The following is a 26,513-nucleotide window of genomic DNA, read 5'->3' on the forward strand; positions in this document are numbered from 1 at the left end:
CTCTTAAAATTAGTTGCCAGATATTTTCTATGCACATACGACTATTTATTTTACATTTCCCTGTATAAATACTAGAAGTATTTATCTAGTGTTGGGGCGCCTGGCTGGCTCAGTTGGTTAAGTGTCTGCCCTCAGCTCTGGTCATGATCTCAGGGTCCTGGGCTTGAGCCCTTTGTGTGGCTTCCTGCTGAGTGAGGAATCTGCTTCTGCCTCCCCACTTGTGCTCTTTGTCCACTCTGTCTCTCTCTCCAATAAAATCTTAAAAAAAAAAAAAATGCTTTCTAGTGTTCACACAGAGGGAGTTATGCTTTACCTGTCCTGTACCTACCTTTTCCCTATGAACACCTTCTGTCCATCTCATTCTTTTTAATGGCTATGTAATATTCCATTGTGTAGCTGCATTATAATCCAGACTATTATGAATATTTAGGTTGCTACCAGGTTTTTGCTAACATGTCTGTTGTAATGAATATCCTTGTACCCTTGTACTAATTTATATTTGTAGAAATAGAATTGGTCATTCCATAGGTAAACACGTTAAATGCTTGCTGTCTTAAATTCTTTTCCTTTTTCTCTCTCTTTTTTTTTTTTTTTTTACAAACTTAGAGCCCTACCACCAAACAGTGTATAAAGGTTCCTTTTTTCACATATTAGTTTTTAGGGTGTATGTCTTTACAGGATTCTTGTAGCTACTGTGAATTATTTAATATTACATAGAAATTCTTAGGGAAATATATAAAATTTGCTATAATTAGCTATAATCTCTTAGGCACCAGTATTAAAGAAATGGATTGGATAGAATGCATTAAAAATCAGGGTGCTTCATTTTATTTTCTCAGTCTTGGCCAGACTACAGACTACTAATCTCATGCTGTCAGCCACTGATTACTGTGGAAGCCTTTTTGGTTTTTCAGTAGCCTTTCTCCTGGCATCTATATTTAGGCCTTCAGGTGAATATGAAAATAGAGTTGTTTTCTTGAAGACTCTGCCCTTCTCCAGGCTGTCCATATAGAATAATATAACCTTAACACCCGTAATTTGCTTCTTATCATGGGTACTTTAGTAGTGAAAGAGGATCTACACCAAGCAGGGGCCCATTTGAAAAATTTGAGTTGTAGGCAATAGTTTTACTTTACTGAGGGACATCATGTACCATTCTTTTTTTTTTTTTTTTTTCCCTCCTATTTTAAAAAATCATTTGGCGTGTTCTTTCAGCTTATAAACTTGTAGCCGGCCACCCCCCTCTGTCCTTTGGGTGGTTTAGATCAGCCTCTCCAGGCAGTACTTTGAAGTCTGCAAAATACATTGGTAATTTAGGCTGACATACTTGGCAGGCCCATTTAAAAAGCAGGATTGTTTGATGGCATGACACAAGAGGTCTGTTAACTGAGTTTTAAAGAACTGAGGCATTTCCAACAAATCCTTATTTTGGCATGAAATTTAAATAGTTCTTACTTTGTGGCATTCAGTGAGTGAACTTCCTGTGATGTAATATGGTCCCTCAGTGCAAAATACTAGGAAATGAGAATTTTACTATACCTAGCAGTTTCTCCAAGGGAGTAATGGGTGGAACTGAAGATGTGGTTATTTCCTCCTTTAATTCAATTCGGCTACAGTAAAAGGGATATATCAGCAAGATGGAAGGAAGGAAGTCTAGAGTCAGTAGTAACACTTGGGAAATGTGGAAAAAATGGCCAATCAGTGGTGGGAGTTGGAGGGGCAGCCTAAATAGTTTCTTACAAGGCCCTAAAAACCTGCAGCTTTTCTTTAATATTGGAGAATCGAGTCCAGAAATACATAGCTCATTTGTGTGTGTGTTTGTGTGTTATGCAAACATCTTGAAACCTTCCTTGAATAGAGTATAATTTTAAATCCTATATTTTTTTTATTTTAAGTTCATCCGTCAACTTGTTCTAAATTCTAAGTCTTTAAACCAGATGTTGCTCCTTTTATCAGAAAGGTAAGTTTTACATAGTTTGGAGATCAGGAAAGAAGTATTTCAAGGCACAAAGCTTTCCAGTATGTTGCTAAGCTGTCTGAAAGCTGGCATTACTGTTGGGCTCTTCTCTCCCAGCAAAAATGGAACAACAAAGTAGTTTGAATACATGTCTGTGTGTTAAAGTGGAAGCATGTGACACCAACAAATGGGTACCACATGGCAAAGATACCCAGGAGCAAGTCAGTAATATGAAAGGGATAATTTAGTTCTGTTTCATTTCATTTTTTTCCCTTCAGGGAGTATGCGTGTATACGTGAGCGTGTGTGTTCCTTCAGAGAAATCAAGCCCCTCATTTTAGTTTATGCATGTGGTTGGTTTAGTGAGGTTTATGCCTGCCTGGTTTTAATATTAAGCTTTATTCTTACACCTTCAATTAGAGCATTTAGATATACCAGATCTCTTCATTCTTGCAAATGGAAATGATAGTGACAGTGATACAGAACTTCCTTTCCAGCATCAGCTGGCTGACTTCGAATGTGACCCACTGTCTGGGTCTGGACCTGGTTAATGGTTTTGTGTGTGTGCTTACCTCCCTTTCTAGGCTTTAGTCATTTATTCAGGAATTAATTGTTGAGGGTTTAGTCTGCAGGCCCTGTGCAGGCTTTGACCATCTCCCTCTAGGGATACCTAGAGCGGGGTGCCCTGAACCCAGGAGGCACTAAAATGTTACATGGCAAGAACAATTATTTCTCACGTGTGTTGGGTCAGAAATTTAACTCCAAATACACTTTCCATGAGTTTAACAATCCTGTTGATGGCTAGAAACTATAGTTAATGGACTTCAAAAATACAACACTTGAGAATACTAAAGTAGGTGATCTATCAAAACCAGTTCAAGAATGTACATCTTTGATTATATTAAGTAGGTGTATATCCATACTTAAGTTTGCTCTTAGATTGTTTTCATCTAAGTTCTTTAGAGGTTTTCTCCTCTAAATCCTTTAGAGACTTAGAGATTTCCAGAGTTTAGTAGAAAGAACATGTGTTGGAGAGCTGGTCAATACTGGACAAATTCTGCTTTTATAACTTATTAGCTATGTAACTATAGTTTGCTTTAACCAGTTGGCTTGACGCTGGGCAAAATCTTTCTGAGCCTTTGTTTCTCCATCTTTTTTTTCCTGTCCTATTTTATAGGGATAATAAAACCCACTTTACATGGTTGTCTTGCAAATTAAATAAGATTAGAGATAGAATGATAGGTACTAAGATAATTGGTTGTTAGTTTCCCTTTTCACCCCATTTATGTGCTCACTTTTATATTACTTTAATAGTGTCTTAAAATACCCTTGTTTTATTTGACCTGGAAGGTAAGAGACCTTTTATATTTTGTCAATGGGAATGGCTAAGAGAATAAATCTATGGAAGAACTTTAGCTCAGTACGTACTAATATAAATGTAACATATGGTTTAAGAAGACTGTAAAGCAAACATTACTGTGACCAAACAGAGTATTGCCAGTATCTAAAGCTTCTTGTAAGGCTCTTCCCCATCATATCACTACTCTTTACCTAGAGTAATCACTCTCCTAACTTTAGTGATAGTTATTCCCTTCTTCACTTCAGTTTTCCAACCTATGTGTGTTCTTTAAACAATATAATTTAATTTAGACTTTGTGAACTTAATGGTCTCTTTTATTTTTTTTCCCAATATGATAAGCATTTGCTCTAGCTCTTAAGTTTCATAAAGATGCTTTTTAGCCCCAGAGTACTTTCTTAAGTAATGGTCACTATGGCCTTGTGGCCAATTCTTTTATTTTTTTCAGATGTAGGTGCAAGAAACTACAGGCATCTCTGTGCTGTTTATTACAACAAGAATCCTGGGTTTGAGATAATCCATGGGCTACTGGACAGAATTATGCAGTTGCTTAATGTACCTCCTGGTGAAAAGAAGGGCGGATATGTGATCAAGGCATCAGAAGGTAAGACTGATCAGCTGAAACCAGAGTTAGTGATAATGTAATGAAGGGTCCAGGGCTCTTTTTTTGATAGTTTTTCAGTTTAGGGTGGGAAATAGAACTTCATTTCATTTAATTTTTAGTATTTTCCAGAAAACATTCCTTTTCTCTGCAGCATCTTAGAGAAATGCTTGTAGAGCTCTTTCTAGTACTACACAAAATACTTTTGTTCCAGCTGGGTGTGGCAGCCCTCAGTAACTGGCACCATTAAGCCACCAGCGCTATGGTGAGACTTCTGAACTCAGAATTCCAGACTGGAAGCTTGGAGAACCTAAACTGATTATTTGCTCAAATGCTAGCTGCATGTCTATAGCTTTTAAGGCAAAAAGCCTGACAAATTATCCTGAGAGATTTCACATGTTAATTAAGTCATAAGGTTGACTGAGGAAGAGTGAGAATCTTGTATAAAAGCTCAAGTGCAGTAAAATGTGTTGGAGGGTTTAAGTTAGGCTAACAGGATGGGGTATATGTACTACTAACGCACCTGGCTTTGCATCATGTGAGGAGTTCTGAAGTTTTTGCTTTTCGTATCCCTAGAGTTTGAATCTGAGTTTGTTTTGTTAGGGATCCAGAAACAACTTGAAAGAAATATTTGACCACTTGTTCCTACTGCTTACCTGACAAGTTTTTATAATTATTTGGCATCTTAAATTTCTAACAAAACATTTTTTTAAGTGTTAGTTGGCACATATAGTGGTTTGAAGTTTGTTGGAGGACATATTTTTGTTTTTGTTAGATTTTTCTTAGTCCTCATAGATTTTCTTTATTGGTTTGAATTTTTTTTTTTTTAACTTGAAGACTTATTTTGAAAATGCAATAATCCTGAAACATGGGCCTTTTAGGTTGAAGATGTGTGAGGTTATTTATTTATTTATTTGTTATTTTTTTAAATGAAATTGAGAGATTAAATATGGCAGAGAGTTACGTTTTCTTCCACATCTCTCATTAGTAATTATCCAGTGAAAACGTGTTATCCTTCTAGAACTCTGGAGTTTAGAACTGGATCTTGGAGTTGAGCAGGTACAATTTCCTGGTTTGACAGTGAAGGAACCAGGACTGGGCAGGTCGAGTGAGCCCAGCTGCGTGTCAAGGCTCCTGCTTCCCAGTGCTGCTCCTACAGCACCAACTTGCCTGCCTTCACAGTGCCTTTACTAACTCATTCACCGCTTTGCTCTTCTAGCATTCTCTTTTAAGATGCGGTCATCCAAGTGAATAGCAACCTGAAAGCTGATGTGGCACATCTTTTTACCTTCTGAAGTCTTAGAAACTTCCCTTCATACACAGATTAACTGGATAAAAATCAGTTCTCTGAAACAGATTATCCCATGTATAGGAGTCCTTGATTTTTTTTTCTTCAAAGGTTGCAAAGAGCTGAAATGGTAAATTGGAGCATAGACTGTTATGGATATGATACTTATCTATAACTTTTATATTAACGAAGTGCCTTGAGGTTTCCAAAGAGGGAAATAGTGCAACGGAGGGCACCTGGGAGAGGATTAATGAGCTTCTGGGAAGTCAGATGGGCATTTGAAAGAAGGAATAGGTGGAGACAGAAAGCAAGACAGGCCGCATGAGCAAAGATAAGTATAATGGGAAACATGGTCTAGGTCAATGTGGTCTGGCTATAAGGTCAGGAGGAAGCTTAAGACTACAGCTAGAGTTCTGGATGCCAGAAGGATTTTAGCTAATCGGGGAAAATATTGAAGTGGGTTTTTTTTTGTTTTGTTTTGTTTTTGTTTTTTTGTTTTGCAAGTAAGTGATATGACTTAGATCCATACATCTGAGGGATTAATCTGGCAGCAGTATGGAGGTTGGGTGGCATAGAGAATGGTTGGAAGGTATTAGAGCATATACTGTCATATAGTCTATAGTAAACTATAGTGTGAGGGTGTGGACTGGAACATCAGCACCGGGCATCGCTATGTCAAGGAGAAGACTGACTTAAACTTCTGAAGGGTAGGAGCTACAGCACTTAGCATTTGGAAAATTTCATCGATATGTGCTGCTTGGAACCTTTTATAATACTAACCAGAATGTGTCAATCTTCTTAAAAGTCAGATTTTTATAATTCTACACCTATAATAATATTTAAATCCTTTATTGTTTTGGTGTTAAAATATGTAATGCTTAGTACTTAATTTCCCTAATATGTAGATGTCTGTTTTGGTTTGGAGTGGTTTTTTTTGTTTTTTTTTTTTTTTTTTTTTTTTTTTTTTTTTTTAGAAAATGCATTCATAAACTTCAGCCTTTTCATGTGGTTGTAGATCTTCATGTTCAGTTTTTTAGACCAAGTTGTTACTATGGTTTTGATTTAGTATGAGGACAGAGTCAATATTCTCTTTCCTTTTGAATTTATTTAGGCTTTCGTAGTAGAATATTCTAATGTTTTAAAGTTTTGACGTTTATGAAATGCCCTAGATTTAGGAGTTTGAAAATCTTTGGTATAGCTTCTTTATGTATATGGGTGGCCTGGACCAATACATACTTAAGTATATCTAAACTGGCTATTTTGGGAAAATAAAACAAGGTATTTACTTCTGCTGCCCCATCACCAGCATTGGCCACATCTTTTTTTTTCCTAAGTGCTTTCTGTAAGAACCATCAAACCAAAGTGAATTACTGTCATTCTAAATAATAGTTCCTCATTTCTCATAGGCATTTCTAAGTCTATTTTGTTTAATGACAAACATGATCTTTTTTTATGGTTAAAGAAATCAACACTTAAAGTAAGTGGTTTGTCAAAGTCAGTAGCAAAGCTGGTATTCATCTAAAACTTCATGTATGTATTACATAGATCATGTAGATGTACATATAGATCTCCTAAGTAAATATGTGAACACAGGAATTTGGTAGTAGTCGTGTGTTTGGCTACATCATTTCCATCGATTTATTGTTATTTTGCATATAGCTTTTTCTGCAAAGAAATGGTCTTCACAGTAACAAAAAGAATAGAAGCAGATTAAGAACTACCATTCTTGATTACTGAGTTGTCTTCTGTTACTCTGGCATATGGTGTACTTTTTAATAATTAAAAATCCCTGGTGGCTTTGCATTTATAGTTGAGCTAAGTCTGTTCACCAGAGATTCCTGCTAATGTGAGTTCATTGGCAGTTACACCTAATTTCTTCTGTCTTTTCTAATGAATGCCACCACCTTCCTTTTGTGCTGTGCTGTGCGGTGGTCATGGTGAGTGGAACAGAATTTGATTCCCCTTTGAGAAATGTGGCCCTGTCCATTGTGAGAGAAATCTGGAAGCTCATTTGATCAATCATTGCATTGATCCCAAAGTGTTCTGTTGACATTGGAGTGTAACCTTATTTATTATGAAGGCAGGAGCTCTCTGCAGCCTGTCGAGTCTGTGGTGCAGGAGCACTCCTGGCTCATGACTACAGACAGAGGTAGAAGCTGTGGTCTCTTAGTCTCAGAGTTTTCACTTGCTGAGCATGTTTGCACTTAACATAGCCTGAGATAGACTATGGAGTTGATGATAGAACAAGGGCAGTTAAGTGGTAGGAGAAAAAAAAAGAACCTTGAACTTTTTAGCAGGCTATAGAACCTTTTGAGGGTTTCAGAAGGGTTCAGCTCAGTGTTTTAATGGCATTTGATCAGATTATTGCAGCATATATATTTATGCCTCTCACCTTCCCCTCAGCTCTTTCTCTTTAGTGGTTTGTTGCAAACTAAATGATGTATGTCAAAATGCATTTATCCTTTTCAGAAACCACTTTTGGGCAAGAAAAAAAAAAACTCAACATTTTTGTATTTAGGACAGTTACGTGGTTGCTGGGCAAATCTGTGGCAAAAATAATTTCTTGTAGGAGGTGGTAAGCTTTGTGTACAGTTGGCTGCATTTGGTGTGTATTTTTTCCCCTTTTTAATTTGTTACCTAGTTCAGTTTTGATGTATTTATAATTCTCCAGAAAACTTCAGTTAACTTGGGACAAGATCTCTGAGAGACAGGTTTTACAACTTTTAGTTTTGATCATTCTAGTTTTCAAGCTGCTCAGAATTCATTTTGTGAAATGAACAATAACCGTGTAAGTGATGTGCACATTTAATCCTGTACCATATGTACCCATAGTAGTGGTTATTTAGGCCCCTTCTGTTACAGTAACACCTAATGATCGTTGACTTGACCTGTAGGTCATGACCTTTTTGGACACCTGTGAAGGATTTCAGATGCTAAAAAATACGGGTGAAATTGTGAGGTTTGCTGGGTCTTCGCACTGCTTTTTAGTGTAACATGAGCTTGGAAATAGAAGATCTGTTGAACAACTTGTTGAAGTAAAGGTGTTCCATTTATGGTTTGATTTACACAAATGTTCTGGACTAGAATAAAGGGGGGAACCATATGATGTGTCCACACCTAGTTACCACCAACAAAGGCATCACTCTTTTAAGGCATTGTTTATTTTTATTTATTTTTTATTTTTAAATACATTTTTTAAAATTTTTATTTATTTTTATTTATGATAGTCAGAGAGAGAGAGAGAGAGAGAGAGAGAGAGGCAGAGACATAGGCAGAGGGAGAAGCAGGCTCCATGCACCGGGAGCCCGATATGGGATTCGATCCCGGGTCTCTAGGACCGTGCCCTGGGCCAAAGGCAGGCGCCAAACCGCTGCGCCACCCAGGGATCCCAAGGCATTAAGTTTAAAAGAAAAAAAGGTTTGAATTGTTTTTAAGTTTCCCGACCATATTACTCTGTGTAAAAACAATCCTATTCCTCTGCTTCTCTACTTTTTCATGTTTGAGGCAAGCCTTCAAATACAATTTTTGTTACCTTCTCTGAAGGTAACAAAAGCCTCAAACCAGTTACACAGTCGCTGTGATCCCCATACAGGGGGCAGCACTGAACCAGGGGCCACAGTGTTTATAAAGCTCGAGCAGTTAGCATGCAATTCACTTAGCCCTGGATTTTTGAGTGTGTGTCTTTGCCTCCCTCTCATACGTGTACCAGAGTTCTCTCCACTCATGCTTTATTTCACTTCGCGCAGGCGCTTTTGTGTGTGTGTGTGTGTGTGTGTGTGTGTGTGTGTGTGTCTACTTGCTGATTTACTCCTCGGCAAACTGGAGTGCTTGATGCCAAGTCCCACTTGGATGACTCAGCTCCGTTTCCCATCTGACAGATGTTGTCATAATTATTGCTCGACTTACTTTATTGTCTCTCCCCTAGGGAACATTTTTAGACTTTTTCCTCTAATTGCCCCTACGTATTGTATACTCTGTGTATAGCTGTGCTTCATACATAAAAAGAGTAAGTATAAACCTTCTTGAAATTGGGGGTTAAAAATAAAGTTCTAAGTTAAAAGTTCTATCTACTGAATAACTGTTAATGTTTTACTTATATAAACTATAGTGTGTCAAATTATATATGCCAATTAATCACATTTTGAAATTTAAAAAATTTTTACAGCGAAAGTAAAACAGCTGAAACTAATTTCTTAATCATTAGTGAATTTAACTTTTCCCTTGAGAGAAAATCACTAGCTGGTAGTCAGATATTGTCATTGTTTTTTCCTTTTGGCACATGATGTAATTAACGATGTGCTGAATAACTTTGAATTAGAAACTTTTTATTCCTCAAAGTCTGAGCCATGCACAGAAGCTCTTGGAGTCAGACATGAACAACATCCTCAAGGCAGCTGCCATCGGCCTCTACGCATGTGCGGGCCACCTGTCCACATGGCTTCATGATCTGTAAAAAGTCTTGCAGTCACAGAGTCACAGCCATATCGCCATGGTTTGTAGTACTGACTGGTCTTGCGTACATTTACTTTAACATCCGTGTCGGTGCTATTCCTCTGATGCCCAAGACAACCTAGTGAGAGGAACTGAATACTAGGGAGTAAGATGGTCAGGTTGGGTTCAGCTTTGGAGGGCCACAAACCATTGTAATTTATACGATTTTTCTTCATACCTCCTTTTCTGCCCCCAAGGACTAATTTTTATCCCTATAAGCATGTAGGCTCTAAATGAATCCATTCTTTGGAGTTACTTAAATTCAGCTATTTATATAGTAGGGAAAACGTCTATTTGCCACCTTGTATTCCTTTTTTTTCCTGCTTCCAAACTAGAACCTAGCTTCTGCTATTCTGTAGAAAAGACCATGGCCCAAATACAAAGAAGTTCATTTTTACCTTATTTCAGGGGCCCAGATGCTGCAAGTTTAGAGGATTTTTTTTAGGGTACCTTTTACTACTCAGTTTTCATGTTACATATAAGAAAGCTTTGCTTTCCTCAGATAGTAGCAGTTTGACACATTGGTCAAACTTTGGTGGTACGCTGGTTTTGGCACATGGTGGGTATGCTGTGGCGTGTTGGTTACAAACACTATCCTGTGAATCCTAGGAGCGATGTATTCTGGTAAGCTAAATGTCAACCTTCTGGCCAATCCAGAAGATTAAAAGGATGGATGGATGGATGGGTGGGTGGATAGAAAATAGGTAAACCTACTGAATAAATCCCTAGGTAGGGCTAACGTGGAGTAGTCCACTGAACACGTGGCCGTTCAGGATAAAAGCCTAATTTCCCTGGAGCACTTAACTCTGCCTTTGATATAAACTGTTTTTTAAGCCATTGATATTTGGAGTCTTCTTTTTTCAAAGATAAAACCAATCCTACCTTACAAGATCTATTTTAATTTCCACCTGCCTGAACTCCTTGGCAGAATTAAGTGCTGTCCAGCTCTAAGATGATAGAATCTCATGTTTCAAGCTAACTTCTAAGTCATTTTAAAATTAACTCTTAGCAAAGTCATTTTTTCTTTCTCTCAGTTGTTATATCCCTTTACTCTTGACTTTTGAGCACAGTTTTGATGATCCCCTCTCCTGTCCACATGTGGAGAGGTTTCATTCCAGCCGCCTTCACAATCGCTCATCTCATGGACGCTGTTGGATCTTGTCTTGAAGGCTGTTGTTGCTAACCACTGGCATTTATTTCCAGTGTGTATTTTAACAGCTAATGAAGACCTGGGCCATTCCCAGGAAATATGGTAGCGGGTACGTGGCTTCTAAGATTTTAGTAACGGCAGGTCCTGCTGTCACATGGAGTGGTGTATTGTGAGTATGAGACATGATTGCTGTGAGTCCAGCTGCTCCTAAATCAGCAGTCAGATGTCAGCACTTGGATGGCCTCCAGGTCTTATTGCTCAGGAATACCAGGTATCTCATGCTGTTGTACACTTCCAGGTACTGCAAAATTCAGAGTGTTTTTCATTAACACTGAGCTAAAAGGGAAAAATCTGCTAAAACATTGATTCAGCTCATATTTCTTAAGTTCTTTGGTAATTTGAAGAGTTAATGATACGAGTCAATATAATATGGTAGTGACTTTTATTTTATTCTGATAAACTCAAATTCCTTAACACAGTCACTTTAAAATAATGTATGATAGCTAATATTTTTTTAAGATTTATTTATTTATTTATGATAGAGGCAGAGACACAGGCAGAAGGAGAAGCAGGCTCCACGCAGGGAGCCCGACGCGGGACTCAGTCCCGGGTCTCCAGGATCACACCCTGGGCTGAAGGCAGGCGCCAAACCACCGAGCCACCCAGGGATCCCCATGATATCTAATATTTTGTCAGAATAAAGGAACAAAATGAAATAAGGTGTTGAATTTTCCAAAACAGTAGGAAATACTATGACAGAACAAAACATGTATGCATATATTTAGGTAGGTTGTTTCCTTCTTAAGATCTGTCCATCCAGCTATTGGAGTGGCCTAAAAGCAAAAGTTTTTTTTTGTTTTAAGATTTATTTATTTTTAGAGTGAGTGAGTGCAGAGGGGTAGAAGGAAAGAATCTTAGACTACCTGCCGAGCAAGGAGCCTGCCACCTTTCTCAGTCTCACGACCCTGAGATCATGACCTGAGCCAAATTCAAGAGTTGGATGCTTAAGTGATGAGCCCATCCAGGTGCCCTGAAAAGAGTTTGTTCTTAAGGAATAATTGGGAGTTATTTAAAACCAGTAACTACTCTCACTTCTTTTGAAGTAGATGTGGTTTAAAGCAAATAAGTATATTGAATTTACCCATCTTCAAAATGTCCATTTCCCCTTGATGTACTCAAATTTAGTATTCCCTTTTCTTTCCAAGTATAGAACTGGGGCAGTAATTTTTAACTTTGAGAATTTGATGAAGGCACCCTTCAGAGGTGCATCCTATAACTTAAGCCCCATTTTGTTTTGTTTTTTAAAGTTTTGAAACTGTTATAAGCTTATTTTAAAAATGCAAATACAGTCTTAATTGTTGGAGAGTAAGTTACCACCTGATGCCCCATTACCCGGAATGCTTCAGTATTTCCTTCAAAGGACATTGTCCTGTAGAACCACAATATAATCCTCAAAATCAGGAAAACCTCATTCTTCTTAATGCTAACCACCACCCAATCCTGAGACCCCATGCAAGTTTTATCATCCTTTCCATCGGAGACTCCTGGGTTGTCTGCAGCCTCCATGTCTCACTGGTCTCTTTCTGAAGGGTTTTAGAATAGTCTTTACATGACTTTCATGACCTTGACACTTTGGAACATCACAGGCCAGTGATTACGTTAGTGCACCCCTTGATTTTTGGGTTGTCTGTGGTTTCCTCACTGTTAGATTCAGGTTAGGCATCTTTGGAGGAATGCTGCAGAAACAACGCAGTCCTCTCAAGTGGCACACAGTCTCCATTTATTTCATAACTCATGCTGTCTACTTTAATCACTGGGGCTGTGAGTACTAGGCTTTCCTGTAAAGTTATTCCTTCCTCTGTTATCGTGAACATTTTGTGGGAAGAACTTTGAAACTATTTAAATGTCCTGTTCTGAATGTGTCTTCCTACTTGTATCAGTAGGGATTCCTTATTTCTTATTCAATATTTTAATCCATTATAACCATTTATGGTGATGCTCACATTGTCCCCAGTTTGGCCAGTGAGTGTTCCTTCAAGCTGGCTTGTGCATCCTTTCAACGTGTTCCTATTCCTTAGTACCGCTCTCTTGCTTTGGGCACAAGAAGATATTCCTAGGCTTATCTGGGACTTTCCATTGTCCCATGTCTCTCTCCTGGTTCTGTTTCTTGGGGAATGGTGTGTAAAAGCCAGTATTTAGGGTGTGTTTATTGCTGTTGGGGGTGCGAGTTACTCACATGCGTATGTACATGCACACACATTTTCTTCCAGATGTATTTTGAGATTATAAGTTCGTTCATGGCAGTGCCCCCAATTCCTTGCAGACCTTCAGGGTTCACTCTAGTCTTCGCTTGTTCCATATTTGTGCATCTCTTCAACAGAGGGAAACCCGGCTCTCATTATTCCTAACTTTTTAATTTACTTGAGCAGTGCTTCTGTTTGTGAACTGACTCGTCTTTCCCCTGCATGTTTGCTCTGCTCATCACTCTGCCTCCTGAGGCCGTACCCTGCTCACCTGCAGATACCCCCGCCCCGCCCCAACCACTTAGGCTCTGAGACTGCATGCTGACTCTCTCTTTCCTGGTCTGGGGGACACACAGGCCCTGGGGTGGGGATTTCTGTCTTCCTCAGCTTCTTGAGGGTTTTGAAAGATTCTGGAAGAAAAGGGAAAAGCCTTTAAGTCTTGAGAAACCTTTGTCAGGAGATTTTTATTAAAATGAAGAGGGAGAAATGTTTGGATACAGGGGTCTTTTTCTAAAGCCGGTGATAATGTAGAAAACATTTCCGGGCTCATGTATATTTTCTGTGGCAGACATGGAAGCCGGTATATCTCCCAAGTGGCCCTGGTTCTTTTTAGTGAGAAATCAAATTTAGATCTTTGGGTGCTGAGGTTGCTTACTGCTACTGAAGAAGTCATTTCTAGGACTTTGGTGTGCAGGGCTGGGAAAATTTTTTTTCTTTTTAAATGAGAAAACATTGATTTCTTATGCATCTTTCTAATTTATATTTAGGATTAGAGGATTTTTATTGAATATACTTGGCTTTATATTTGTAGCTCTTCTTTACATTGAAAATCTTGGTTCCGGGATCCCTGGGTGGCGCAGCGGTTTAGCGCCTGCCTTTGGCCCAGGGCGTGATCCTGGAGACCCAGGGTCGAATCCCACGTCGGGCTCCCGGTGCATGGAGCCTGCTTCTCCCTCTGCCTGTGTCTCTGCCTCTCTCTCTCTCTCTCTGTGACTATCATAAATAAATAAAAATTAAAAAAAAAAAAAAAAAAAAGAAAATCTTGGTTCCTAGTGAGCTATGTTGTTTGCTCACTCTACCTGTTTTTCAAAATGACAACCAATATTATTTTTACAACAATTTAAATGTTATGTGCAGTTCTCTTTGTACTTAAGATACAGCTTACAAAATGAAGTCTATTTCAAGGATTCTAGCTTCTATTTCTGTTGCCGTCACACAGTTCCCTCACTGCCTGTATAGGTTATGGTTTTTACTAGTTTTCAGTTATCTTTCTGTAGTTTTTTAAAAATCTGTGTGTGTTCTCCACATTCTCAACTGGGGAGTTGATACTTTACATATACTGCTCTGTACCTTGTTTTCTATTTAATCTACATTGGAGGTCACCGCAGCCACACATGGACATTTGGCACTTTCCCTCTGCAGAACACTGTACTAGAGTGCCAGTTTCTTCAACTAATTCCCTCTCGATGGACATAATTAGGCTGTTTCCAGTCTTTTGCTGCTGCAAATAATGCCACGATGAATAGCCTTGAGCATATGTCATTTGGTATTTTTGCTACTGTTTCTTTGGGACTGATCCCTAGAAGTATGGGATTATTCGGACAAAGGGTAAATTCATATTTTTGTTAGCTAGTGACAACCCCCACCCCTACGCCCCCCACCCCAGAGAACTTGTGTTCTAACATTACACAAACCTAGGAGCACCAGCAAGAAGACTTTTTCCCTTGAGTTTTGTTCCCAGACTTGTCAGACTTCTGTATTTTGGGGGCAGTCTTTTCAGGAGGAAAATGATGTCTGCTGTAGTTTTAATTGGTGCTCTTATGAGCAAGTAAACATTTTCATGTTTTAGGACATTTTGTTTCCTTTTCTGTGAACTGCCTGTTCATATGTCTTGCTTATGTTTTCTTTAGGTATGTTGGGTTTTTTCTTCTCTCTTTTTAGAAACTTTTTATGCATTTAGGGATATTAACCCTTTGTAATATAAATCCTACCATTTCTTAAAGATCTTATTTGAGAGAGCATGAGCAGAAGTAGCAGAAGGAGAAGCAGGCTCCCCTCTGAGCAGGGAGCCTGACGTGAGGCTCCATCCCAGCTCCCTGAGATCATGACCTGAGCTGAAGGCGGACACTAAACCAAGTGAGCCACCCAGCGGCCCCTATGTCCAACCATTTTTCAGGAGTTTTTAAATTATCGTTTTGTTTTGTTTTTTTGCCATGTAGGTTTTTATATAGTAAAACTTGCTAATCTTTTTCCTTATTGCTTCTGAATTTTGAATCCTAATGTTTCCTCCACTCCAGAATGAGGAAGGAATTCCCCATGCTTCTTTTAGTGCTTAAGTGTTTCATAATTTTACATTTAAACCTCTTACCTGTTTGTAATTTATCCTAAGTACATTTGAGGAATAGATGCCATTTTTTGCTTTTTCTGTGTGCTTTGGAGATTTTGATACATGCTATTTATCAGTGCTTCTTAAAAATTTTTAATGGTTCTATTTAACTTAACCTAAATTTATGGTAAATGCCTTTTGGAATCCATGAAGGAATAGAAGAGATCTAAACTTTTATCTTTGATATCTTTAGAAAATGGAATGATTTTTTTTGGAAGTCCTTTAGTTAGATTGAACAGGTACAGGAGAAACTTGAGAATATCTGAATCAGACTCTTTCAAGAAAAGAAAACCTCTTATTATTCAAGTCTTGGGAAGTATTTCAAGAAATTTGCAACCACAGAATTGGCATGATTGTCTCCTTAATTAGCCCAGCCCTCTTAGTCCATTTGCAGTCTTTCCCAACATTAAAATACATGTCTTATTTATATGTAAAGAGAGGTAATTAGAAATTGAAGTGTGACCCTAATCACATAGTATTGATAAGATTCCAAGATATTCTAAAAGGAAACATTGTTGCCATAACGGGTTTATAAAACCTTTAGCTGATGGTATATTTATACTTGGGTTTTTTGGTAACTGTTCAAAAATGCATTATGTATCAAAGTAGAGGACTCTGTATATGGTCCCATTTACCCTGGAGCTGGAGCAAATGTTGGTATCTATCATCTTTTCAAAGTACTTTGCAATTTCGTAACCAGATTTCCCATCCAAGGAATTTACTCAGAGTGAGGTATTTGGGGGATTGTTGGGGGTTGGGGTGGGGGGTGGTGATGGTGGTTTACTTCTCTTCTTTTAGAATAACAGAGTCATTCCACTGAATGCCAGCACCTTTTGCATCTTGCTCTCTCCTTGCTTAGTTGAGCCAAAAGGTATAGTTTGTGTAGAAACTCCCACTGCTCAGGAGCTAGTAGCTTGGTTTAGGAAATTAGAAGGTTGTTAAGAATCACTGACCAAATATCTTCTTTTCTTTTCTTTTCTTTTCTTTTCTTTTCTTTTCTTTTCTTTTCTTTTCTTTTCTTTTCTTTTCTTTTTTTTTTTCTTTTTTTCTTTTCTTTTCTTTTCTTTCTTTTCTTTTAAACCAAGCAAGATTCTGGGAGTCTAATGCTTACTGATTTTTAAAAAAATATTAATCCATAATCTGCTTTGTTTAAAAATGATTAATGCGGGGGCACCTGGGTGGTTCAGTATGTTCAGTGTCTGCCTTTGGCTCGGCTCATGATCCCGGGATCCTGGGATCGAGCCCCACATCAGGCTCCCTCCTCAGTGGACAGTCTGCTTCTCCCTCTGCCTCTGCCATTCCCCAGGCTTGTGCAGTCTCGTGCGCTCTGTCAAATAAAATCTTTAAGAAAAAAAAAGGGAAACGAATATTTTACTGTGGACTTTCAGGCAGTGGGGAAGCAGAACTGTAATCAGACGTTCCTTAGATATGTCTTCTCCAGAGGTCCTTTCCCGTATTTTATTTAGAGAAGACTCCTTTCTGCCGTTTAGCTTCGTCCTCTATTACATCATTGCAGGAATCCCTCAGATTGACCTTCATTTAAGGTGTTCCCACTGCTTTTATATAAAAGATAGGACAGTTTAACTTCACCAAGGTCCCAGTTGAGAGCTTGGATCTTGATTTATTTTGCATTACACTGATATTCAATGGCACTGGTCTGATCTTGACCTATTTGAGAAGGCAATGCTGGGGGAGTCATGGGGGTGATGCAGGCACCCTTTCCTCCCTCCTTGGAAACACCTGGAGACCTACAGGCTCAGGTGGATGGGGGTCAGGAATGTAATCTTCCTGCCGGGGGTTATTCTCGGCTCCACAGGCCAGGGGTGAGGTGGGTAGCTTGTACCTAGAACCCCTCGCCCTCACCATGCTGCAGTCCCTGTAGCCATTCTGTTTCGGGTGTGCTTCCTACTCTCCTCTTGCTCTTACTTGTCCCCTTCTGTTCCTTGAAAAACATTCTTTTCAGGAAAGGATCTGACTTCAGTTCACTTGATGTATATCAATGTGAACTTAAGAGATGCTTTGATTTTTAGCTGCCTTTCTAATCATGAAGGAAGAGAAATTTGGTCCCTTTGTAACAATTTCAGGTATTAACAACAACAACAACAACAACAACAAAAAAAAACCGGGCTAATTCAGTGCAATAGAAAAATCTCCCCGCCCTCTGAAATGATGCCATGGTGACAGCCATGCTCTTACACAAGAAAAGCATATTCAGGAAGAAAAGGAGAAATGTGAGGAACAGCAACACTGCCCAGCATGACAGCAAATATAGGCAGCTGTTTACTTGCCTTACTGTAAACGAAAACCATGTGACTGTAGTTCCAGGATTTTTATTTCTTCTGAGTGATGTTGAAGGCCGTAAAGAGTAAACACTAGAGCAAAACTCTCAGATAAAAGGCCTTGCTCTAAACGGCTCCAGAACTTCCTGTTTCTACGGTAAGACCTGTTTTGATGTGTTGGATACTCACTGGTAGCTGGCAGATATTTTATCAATGCTGTTATCTCAGCCGCTGTACTTTGGCACTCTCCTTCCAGAAGAGAAAAGTGTCTGATTATTTTCTTAAATTCTGCAGGTTCCTAGCTCATTTGAATTATATTTTCTGAACAGAGAAAACAGAGATGTTCTCTTGGAATTATTTTCCGAGGCTTCTTTGAAGCATTTTCCCCCCTCTACCAGTAGAACTAAAATAAGTAGTAGTTGCTAATTAGTGTTGTGCGAGATGGGATCAACATCATGCTTATTAGTCTAAGTTTGTGGTTTGTTGCAACTACCATTGCTAGAAGTCTGTTGTTTAACACTTTGATATATAATGAGCTAGACAAGGATTTTTTTTTTTTTTTTTTTTTTACTTGTGTGGTATTGCTTTTGGCAAAGGGAAAGAAACCAAGAAAGAGCAAAAACCAATATGTACTATAGAAGCCCTGTGTATAACAGTGGATAATTGGAAACAACTCCAACATAAAATACTTTAAGAACAGTTTGGCAAACTACGACACATAGGATGAAAATGTTAAAAATGTCTTTAGACATATGAATATAAGCTAAGTTGAAATACAGACCCCAAGATGGTATAGACACTGGTTAAAATGATGGGAAAGAGTCCATTTTGTTAGATCCTGGCATGTTGCTTCCAGTGATTTAGGACTTAATCCTTCCGTGCCAGCTTCTTCGTCTCTAAAGTGGGAATGATGGGATCTGTCCGTCTGTATCATAGAGTTGTTGAGAGGCAGGTCCGTTTGGGAAGGCATTTTGGAAATAGATACTCTCCAGAGTAAACACAGGGTGGATTTTCACCTTTGCCCTTCAGAAAATTAGCACCGGATAAAAAAGTCACAGACTGTGCTTCTAATCTCAGCTCTGCTGTTAGCTGGCTGTATGGTTTTCTTAGCCTCTCTGGTATCCATTTTCTCATCTCTAAAGTAAAGAAATGGACGAGATCTTCTCTGAGGTCGTTTCCAGTGTTCAGAGTCTGCAGGAGTTTCAAGGCTTCAAAAGCAGGCTCTACCGGCAGTTCTAACATATGTGCTCTTTGTCTTTGCCTTTTTAGATGGCGTCACTTTGGTGCTTATTTGCTCACGTTCAAGCTTTGTCTCAAGAATCTGGAATTTAGTCTTTAAGTGTGCCTGTGGTTGTGTGAGGTCTAAAAAACAGTTCTGTTTTCCCTGGAAGGCTCTAGGTTTTGTTGGGTTTCGTTAGTATTCTGTTGTTTTATTAATTTTACAGAGCATACTTGGATATGAAGTTAGAGGTGGGTCAGGTTGGTTTTTTGTTTTCATCTTAAGTTATGTTTATTTATTTTAAACCAGAAGTTTGCAAACATGAAATGGACAGCTTGACCACAAGTTTGAAAACATTATCCTCGAGGCCATCTGTGCCTCTGGGCCACACACAAAAGGGCGCCCCATTTCAGTGGCCGCCGGCACCTTGGTGCGCTCTGGAGCCTCTACTATTGCTTGCCTTGGGCAAGTCCCCTAATCCCCTTGTGCTCCACTTTCTCCCATCTGTCCATCTCCCTCAGTTCTCAGGGGCTCGGCCAGGGCTGCCCGGGGACTGAGGCCCTGCCCTTCCTGGGGATGGAAGGAGAGGAATAGAAGGCAGGGCAGACTGCCTTTAACGGTGTCCGCATTCTTTCCTTTTTCTCCTGCCCTCCCTACTTGTTAGCAGAAATCTAACTCTGAAACTTAAGCCCATCCATCATAATTACACGTGTGAGGTTGGCCAGTGGTCTCAATTTGAATAATAAGTTAACTAGTTTTGAAATTATAGGTACAGTCTTCTATAGTCCATATCTCCATTCTTTTCCCACTTAGCCCTACAATAGTCTTGTTATCACTATTAGTATTGTTACACTATAATTGTGGAGAGTCTTAAAGGTGTTCATATTTGGTTTGAGAAATTGTCTCCTAAAGGATTTTATTAGGTAGAAAAACAAGAAAAGAATACTTTTATTGGCCCAGGAAGGCAGGAGAGCCATACCTTTTGTTTCTGATGTTGTTACTCTAAAACCATCCTGTGAATGTTTAAGAAATGTGACCATTTGGGGGAAATGATTTAAGTGTCAGGAAAATGCAGGATAATGGCATTATTTTAGAATAGGAATTTTTGTTTTTGTTTTTGTTTTTAATGAGAGAGAGAGAGAGAGAGAGAGAGAGAGAGACATAGGCAGAGGGAGAAGCAGGCTCCATGCACCGGGAGCCCGATGTGGGATTCGATCCTGGGTCTTCAGGATCGAGCCCTGGGCCAAAGGCAGGTGCCAAACCGCTGCGCCACCCAGGGATCCCTAGAATAGGAATTTTTGAAATGAGTAGACAGGGCACTCTTTAACCTGAAGTTAAAAATCCTTTGGTTTTATACAAGTAAACTTGAGACTGATTTAAAATTGGAATTGGATGGATCACATTTAAATTCTTCTAACATTGCTGATCTCCTTTGGGTTTTTAAATATGTGTATGTGTGTATAAGAAGCACATAAGATTCGACTTTAAAGTAGATGTTAACGTTAAAAAGTGATAACCATGGAAAGAAGTTAGAGATTTGTCTGTACAAAGTAAAACCGGAAACTTTGGAGTTCTAAGTATGTATCGTTGATTGTGGTGATTGATTTTTAAAGGTCCTTTATTGAAGACCTTTCTCCTTTTCGTTAGAAGACTAGATAGTCTGGGCTTTGCTGATTACTTCTTAAGAATAAAGTCTCCAGGATCCAGTCCTTATTTGCAGTAGGGGTTTTGCTATGCCCTGTCTCGATAGGATGTCGCCGTGAGCACAGGCTTCCTCCCCGGTTCCGTGCTGTGGGGTTAAGTAGCCACTGGTTCCCCTCACGTCCGGTTGCCTTCGCTTTAAGAGTTAATGATGTCTGCAGGTGTGTTGGGATTAGCACTGTAAAGTTGTGTAAGGGCTTTTTCTTTCTTTTGATCTTCCGAAAGGGATGAAAGATAGCCATTAAACTCAAGGGATTAGGTCCCTTCTCTTTAAAGACTTTTAGGTACCATAAATATTTTCACTTCAGATGTAAGGTGAAGAATTGTATACATCTGGGGGAAAATGGGTATTTTATATTACCAGTTGGAAATTACTCAGTTTCCACTTGCAAATGAAGTGATCTTTGTTAGAAATATTTTCTCCCAACCCGTAGTGGACTGGGATTGGGAAAAAAAACGTGTGGGTGTACAGCTCCATAGTTACGCTGTTTCCTCATCTATTCTTACAGCTTTTTCTTTTTTGTAAGTTAATGTGTTGCCTGCCTCGTGCCTCCCCCTGGCCTCTTGGATTGTCCGCGCTTTGTAGAACTCTGCTGGGACACTTCAACTCCTGCTCTAAAACTTTGAGAACAACTCCCATACTCCCATATTTGGTGTATGTGTGTGTTCAGTTTTTAAAAAGAGGCCCTATATTTTGTCCTCTTCCTTTGGACTAATGCTACTCAGAAAATGAAAGGGAGGTTGAGGTGCTGGCGGCAGAGTTCGACAGTCAAGGTTGCTGCCTGTCAGAGCGCTGGTGGAGACCAGGCGCCGAGTCCTGTGTAGGGGTGTGTAGGGAGTCTCGGCCGCTTGCATTCTGCCTGATCCCCACCCTTCACTCCACAATGGAATGCTGGGGACTTTTTTGTCCTTTGTGTTTTCCTAGGCTAGATTATTATACCATTATTGGATTATTTTATATCTCTCTGTATTTCAAATTAGGCACTTAGAAGAGGAGGGGTCAGGTTTGGTGGTGCCAGCCCTAGAATCTGCCTGTTAAGCGGGTGTTCCTGTCCCGTTACCCATTTACATAATCAGTCACTTAGATTTAAAACACACTAGTTGGCGCAGTGGTCTCCTGTATCTGTAGGACTATGCATTTTGTGTTTTTGTTTGTTTGTTTTTTTTTTTTTTTTTTAAAGATTGTATTTATTTATTCATGAGAGAGAGAGAAGCAGAGACCCAGACAGAGGAAGAAACAGTCTCCATGCAGGGAGTCTGATGTGGGACTCGATCCTGGGACTCCAGGATCACGCCCTGGGCTGAAGGCAGGCACTAAACAACTGAGTCACCCAGGGATCCCACATTTTGTGTTTTGTCCCAGGGTTTGGGAGCGTGCATATGGGTTATTTGTACTAAGCTGACAGTGATGGATTCTGCTATTTGCTGTGACATATGAGCAGTACACTCAGTCCTTTCCCAGAGTTCCTTGTCCCTTTTTATTTTGTTCTTACCTTTTTATTGGAGAAAATTTGGGGCGATTCAGTACCAGATTGCAGGGACTTACCAGTATGCATATTTGAACCCCAAAGCATGTCTTAGTGATGTGAAGAAAGGCAAAAATAAAATTATGTGTAGATGATTGTAAGAGATGGTCAACATAAAGCACCAGAGGAATTAGTTGAATATAGCCAATGGCAGGGGGTTGAAGATTAAGGGCATCGAGGGCCTCATGCTTGATAACACTGTCCCGCGTTGGGATTAGGGGTCTGCTCAGTTACCGCCTTAAACCTCTACTTCCGATGCTTCATAAAATTATAGGAATGACTCGATGTGTAAAGCTTATCCAAACTTTGGGCCTATAATATTACTCGAAAAGAAAGACGGGGCAAAAAGAAACTGTGAAAGGTGTTTGGCAACGAGCAAGAGCAGGAGCTCACAAACTCTTTGAAGGTCAATTAGCCAGAAAATGTGCTAAAGACTGGGTGCTGTGCTGCGTTACTGGCCGGGAATTACCCCCAAGGTCCTCAAAGTGGTCCTGCCGCTTGAGCACAGAGAGACAATTACAGACCTTGAGGAGATGCTACAAAAGCTTTAATTAAGGGACTTACTTACACCCCACTAAGTTTTGGAAATTAAATTCTTGCTTGTGCTTAACTGATGTTTCTTTTGTCTGGGCTTCCACATGGATTCCAGCAAGAGAGCACTATTTTCCCCCGGGTCTGTTTCATGTCGGAGGCCGTTTCGCTGTGATGGATACCAGCACGGCTGAGCGTTTAATCCGCGTAGGGAACCAGGTGGAAAAGTGGGCTCGGGGCTTTGTGCCAGCCAGCGTTTGGCACAGGTTGAAAATTGGAGCGTTTACAACAAACCAGGGACTCTGGCTTAGGCAGGTGAAGAACAGTAGTAACTACAGTTTTTACAATTTGAATTTTAGAATTCCATTCACAGGGCAACAGGATTTTCCTTGAATTGCACCTTTGTCTCTAGACCCAGCAGGCTGCGCTTTCTCCAGAGGTGCCTGTTTGGTTTTTGTTGAGTTTAAAGTGGCCTCTGCCTGCCATCCGGGTCTGGTTTCTTACAAGCCCAGACCCACACTGAGCCTCTCTTTGGACGTGACATCTTCTGGAAAGACTGGTTTAAGTTGCATCCAGTTCCAGCTCGAGCGTTACGACCCATCCATCCGCCGGACTTAACTGAGCCCAAGCACCGTGCTGCTGCGGGAGGTGCTCTGGTCTCTGAGCTCGGGCTGATGGCTAGCGTGGTCGGCTGTGTTCCCTTTGCTTCGGCAGTGAAGCAGGGCTCTCAGCTACCTTCTTTGGAGCGCTTTGTTTCTGCCTGCGAAGATGGGTTTAAGCCACACAGTCTATATTTTCTTTCTGTGTTTTTAGCCCATACCTGTCGGGTTTCTGTCTGTAGCCTTTGAAGTCCCTGTTGTGCACGCTCAACTTGTGATTGTGAAGAACCGAACTGTAGCCTTGCTCTAACCGACCGAAGAGGAAGCAGGTCATGAGTGCTTAGGTCCTAATCTGACCTTGTGAGAAATGAAAAATTGTAAGAAAATGATCCTGGTCATCGCAGGCTGAAGTGTGTAGTTTTCAGCAAAGTTTATACAGAAATCCATTCTTGAACTTAATTTTTACATGTGGGTGTGTAGGGGAGGATCAACACTGGAGGTGAGGCCAGAGGCTCCCTTTGGTGCAGGGAAGGCCCCTGGCCCGGGGCTGACTAGGGTGTGCAGTGGCTCCCACGGACCTGTGCGCTGGGCTGAGGGTTTTGGTATTCGCGTTATTTAAAATGCTCTCGTACTTGAATGTTTTAAGTAATGTGTGATATGAATTTCAGTTTTCTTTGGAAAGAGGGAAAATTGCGGTTAGTGATAGGAACATTTTTGTTTGAGTACCTGACTGGTTAATGACCTGAAGCCAAGTGTGCTCCAAATGTCCGGAGAAAGGGACAGATGGCATTATCAGGCTTGTTCACTAAAGAAGAATGTAACTGAATTGTGCTAAAAAAAAGTGCTGATTCCAAAAGTTGTTTTATGAAGTAAAAATCCTAAGTTCTTATCTCTTAAGCTTTATTTTGCTAACATTGTTTAGAACTAGCACATCTGGCTTAGATTCTAAAATAGTCTGGTTTTATGCTTCAGTTAAAATGAATCCAATCAAATTGGAATTTGTAGATAAAAAGGAAGGATTTTGATACCCAGTGAGGATTCTTAAACATGGCAGGGTTACCAGTGGAGGTCTTAAGCTTCCTTTCTGGATGGCCTTTAAAAGTAGGCCGGTGGGTTTTTCCACTTAGTGGAGGGTATTAAGCTCTTGTTCTGTAGGAAGGGGTGACGGATGGTGGGAGGAGGGTTCCCCAAGTCTGGGTCACCCCACTGACCACCAGCCCTTTGTACAGGCCTCACTGTCATTCAGAGATGTAGGTGGGGGAAAGTTTTATAAATTGGGTTTTTGTGTTGATAGTGTTAAAATAGGCCCCGTCATCAGGTGCAGTGAGTTCCTGTCACTGAGGCTCTGCATCAGCCATTCGGTTTCTGGGTTCCAGCCCCTCTCAGCCCCCGCCCCGCCCCCGAGTGTGGAGCAGCGTGCAAAGCCAAATAGGAGTTGCAGGTGCAGTTCAGTGAAGGTCTGGCTTCCCTGCTTAGTTTGGGGTGTGTGTGTGTGTGTGTGTGTGTGTGTGTGTGTATGTGTGTAAGGAACAGGCCACCTATATTTCAGCCGAGGGGAGCTCTGGAGTTATTTCAGAATGATGATTAAAACGGTTTTTTGGGAATATAAACACATGCGTCTGGGCTGACTGGGAGGTATGTGTAATGGTCCTGTGTCTTTATGGTGTAGCTGGTACTGACTTGTGAGCAGCGTGCCGCCCCCACCCTGCTGGATTTCTTCATCATGTTGACCTTGGAGCCGGTAGTAGAGACTCAGCAGTTTATCCTTTCATAAATAATGCACTGACTGAACCGGCAGCTGCAGGCTTGCGGCCCAGCCCGCTGGGTATTTATAGTTCATGCCAGTAAACGTTTGCATTGAATCTGTCAGGAGCTGTGGGCCTGAGCCCTTTTCAAGTTGGTGGCAAGTGAAGTGAGTCAGCTTTTTTTTTTTTTTTTTTTTCTTTTCAAACTTGAGTAGGGAGTGAGCGTCGAACTCTTGTGCTCTCGCCAGCCGGCGAGTGCGGAGCGGGCCTGCATGTTTGCTTGTCTTCAGCTGCGTGAACCTCAGTAACGGTTACTGGTTTGGTGAGCCCGGAGGAAGAGTACTTTCTGCGTGTCTAGAAGTAACTCTGGGTCAGCCCAGACCTGTTTGCTGCTGGCCTTTGCTGTGGTTTTACAGACGATGCTCTGAAACTGCTGAGGAGGTGCTTCCTCCAACAGGAATGGGGGTCGAGGCCACCGAGGACCATGCAGATTGTGTTTCTCTCTGTAATAACGTAGAAAAGAGTGAGCTTTGAATAGTAACTGAGTTCAGGGTGGACTTTTTAATCCAGCAGGATGACTATGGAAAAACCTGTTTCAGAACAGGTTCTTCCCATGCAAGGTCATCAGTTTTACATTTCGTCTTTCCCCTTTGTCCTTCCTCCCTTTGGAGCTCCCCCAGGACTTCTCCAGCTGTGCTCCTCCAGCCTCCTTTTCTTGATCCTTCCTGCTTAGAGCCCTGTGATTAAAAATCAAAAAAACCCCACAATCAACAAAAACCCATACAGGGCCCTGACTTTGATCTTTCTCTTAGCCTTTTCCTCGTAAGAGTTCCTTGCTGTAATATCAAATATTTCTTTTTAAGATTAGAAAGTGTGAGGACAGCACTCTGGTTTCCTAGCCTGTGCCTTAAAGAAGTCATTTTTCACAGACTCGTGAGCCTTAGGTGTTAAATGTCTGTTGACACGTTTACCAAGAGAAACATTGATTTCTCTTCTCTTTTTCAGGCTCTGCTTTCTTCCCCGGGAGATGCGCAGAGATCTTGGCCAGGGGTCAGAGCATCGGGAAGCTTGGGGTCCTTCATCCTGACGTCATCACCAAATTTGAGCTGACCATGCCCTGCTCCTCCCTGGAAATCAATATTGAGCCTTTTCTGTGAAGATGGGTCTCTGCTGTGTGACCCTCCCCGAGTATCCCCTCCTCCTGCCCTGCTGTCCTGTAGTCCTCCCCGCAGGGACCATCCATTTGTGCTTTAATGTTTAATAAAGGAGAAAGCCATATCTGGCTCCGTGGGTCAGTGCCGCCCGCCCCCTGCATTAGGCCAGCTCGTGGGAACACTGTGTCTGAAGGTGCACGCTAGGAAAAGCCCAGAGGATGCAGGCTCCGAGTCTTACTGACGAAACAGGATAGCTGAGTAGGGTGTGTACGGTGCTGAGTACGAGA

The 26,513-nt window shown here is 40.6% G+C and overlaps 1 protein-coding gene across 1 annotated transcript in view; it reads left to right on the plus strand.

Moving 5' to 3' along the window:
* The window catches only part of FARSB (phenylalanyl-tRNA synthetase subunit beta), a 67,250-nt gene extending 40,900 nt beyond the window's left edge, over positions 1–26,350 (plus strand). The window contains exons 16-17 of the mRNA XM_026002070.2: positions 3,762–3,917; positions 26,078–26,350. Coding sequence (XP_025857855.2) covers positions 3,762–3,917; positions 26,078–26,229 — 308 coding nt within the window. The 3' untranslated portion in view covers positions 26,230–26,350. The remainder of the gene's footprint in view (positions 1–3,761; positions 3,918–26,077) is intronic.
* Positions 26,351–26,513: the final 163 nt, after the last annotated feature.

This window comes from Vulpes vulpes, chromosome 16 (assembly GCF_048418805.1).
Source record: "Vulpes vulpes isolate BD-2025 chromosome 16, VulVul3, whole genome shotgun sequence".
Lineage (NCBI taxonomy): Eukaryota > Metazoa > Chordata > Mammalia > Carnivora > Canidae > Vulpes > Vulpes vulpes.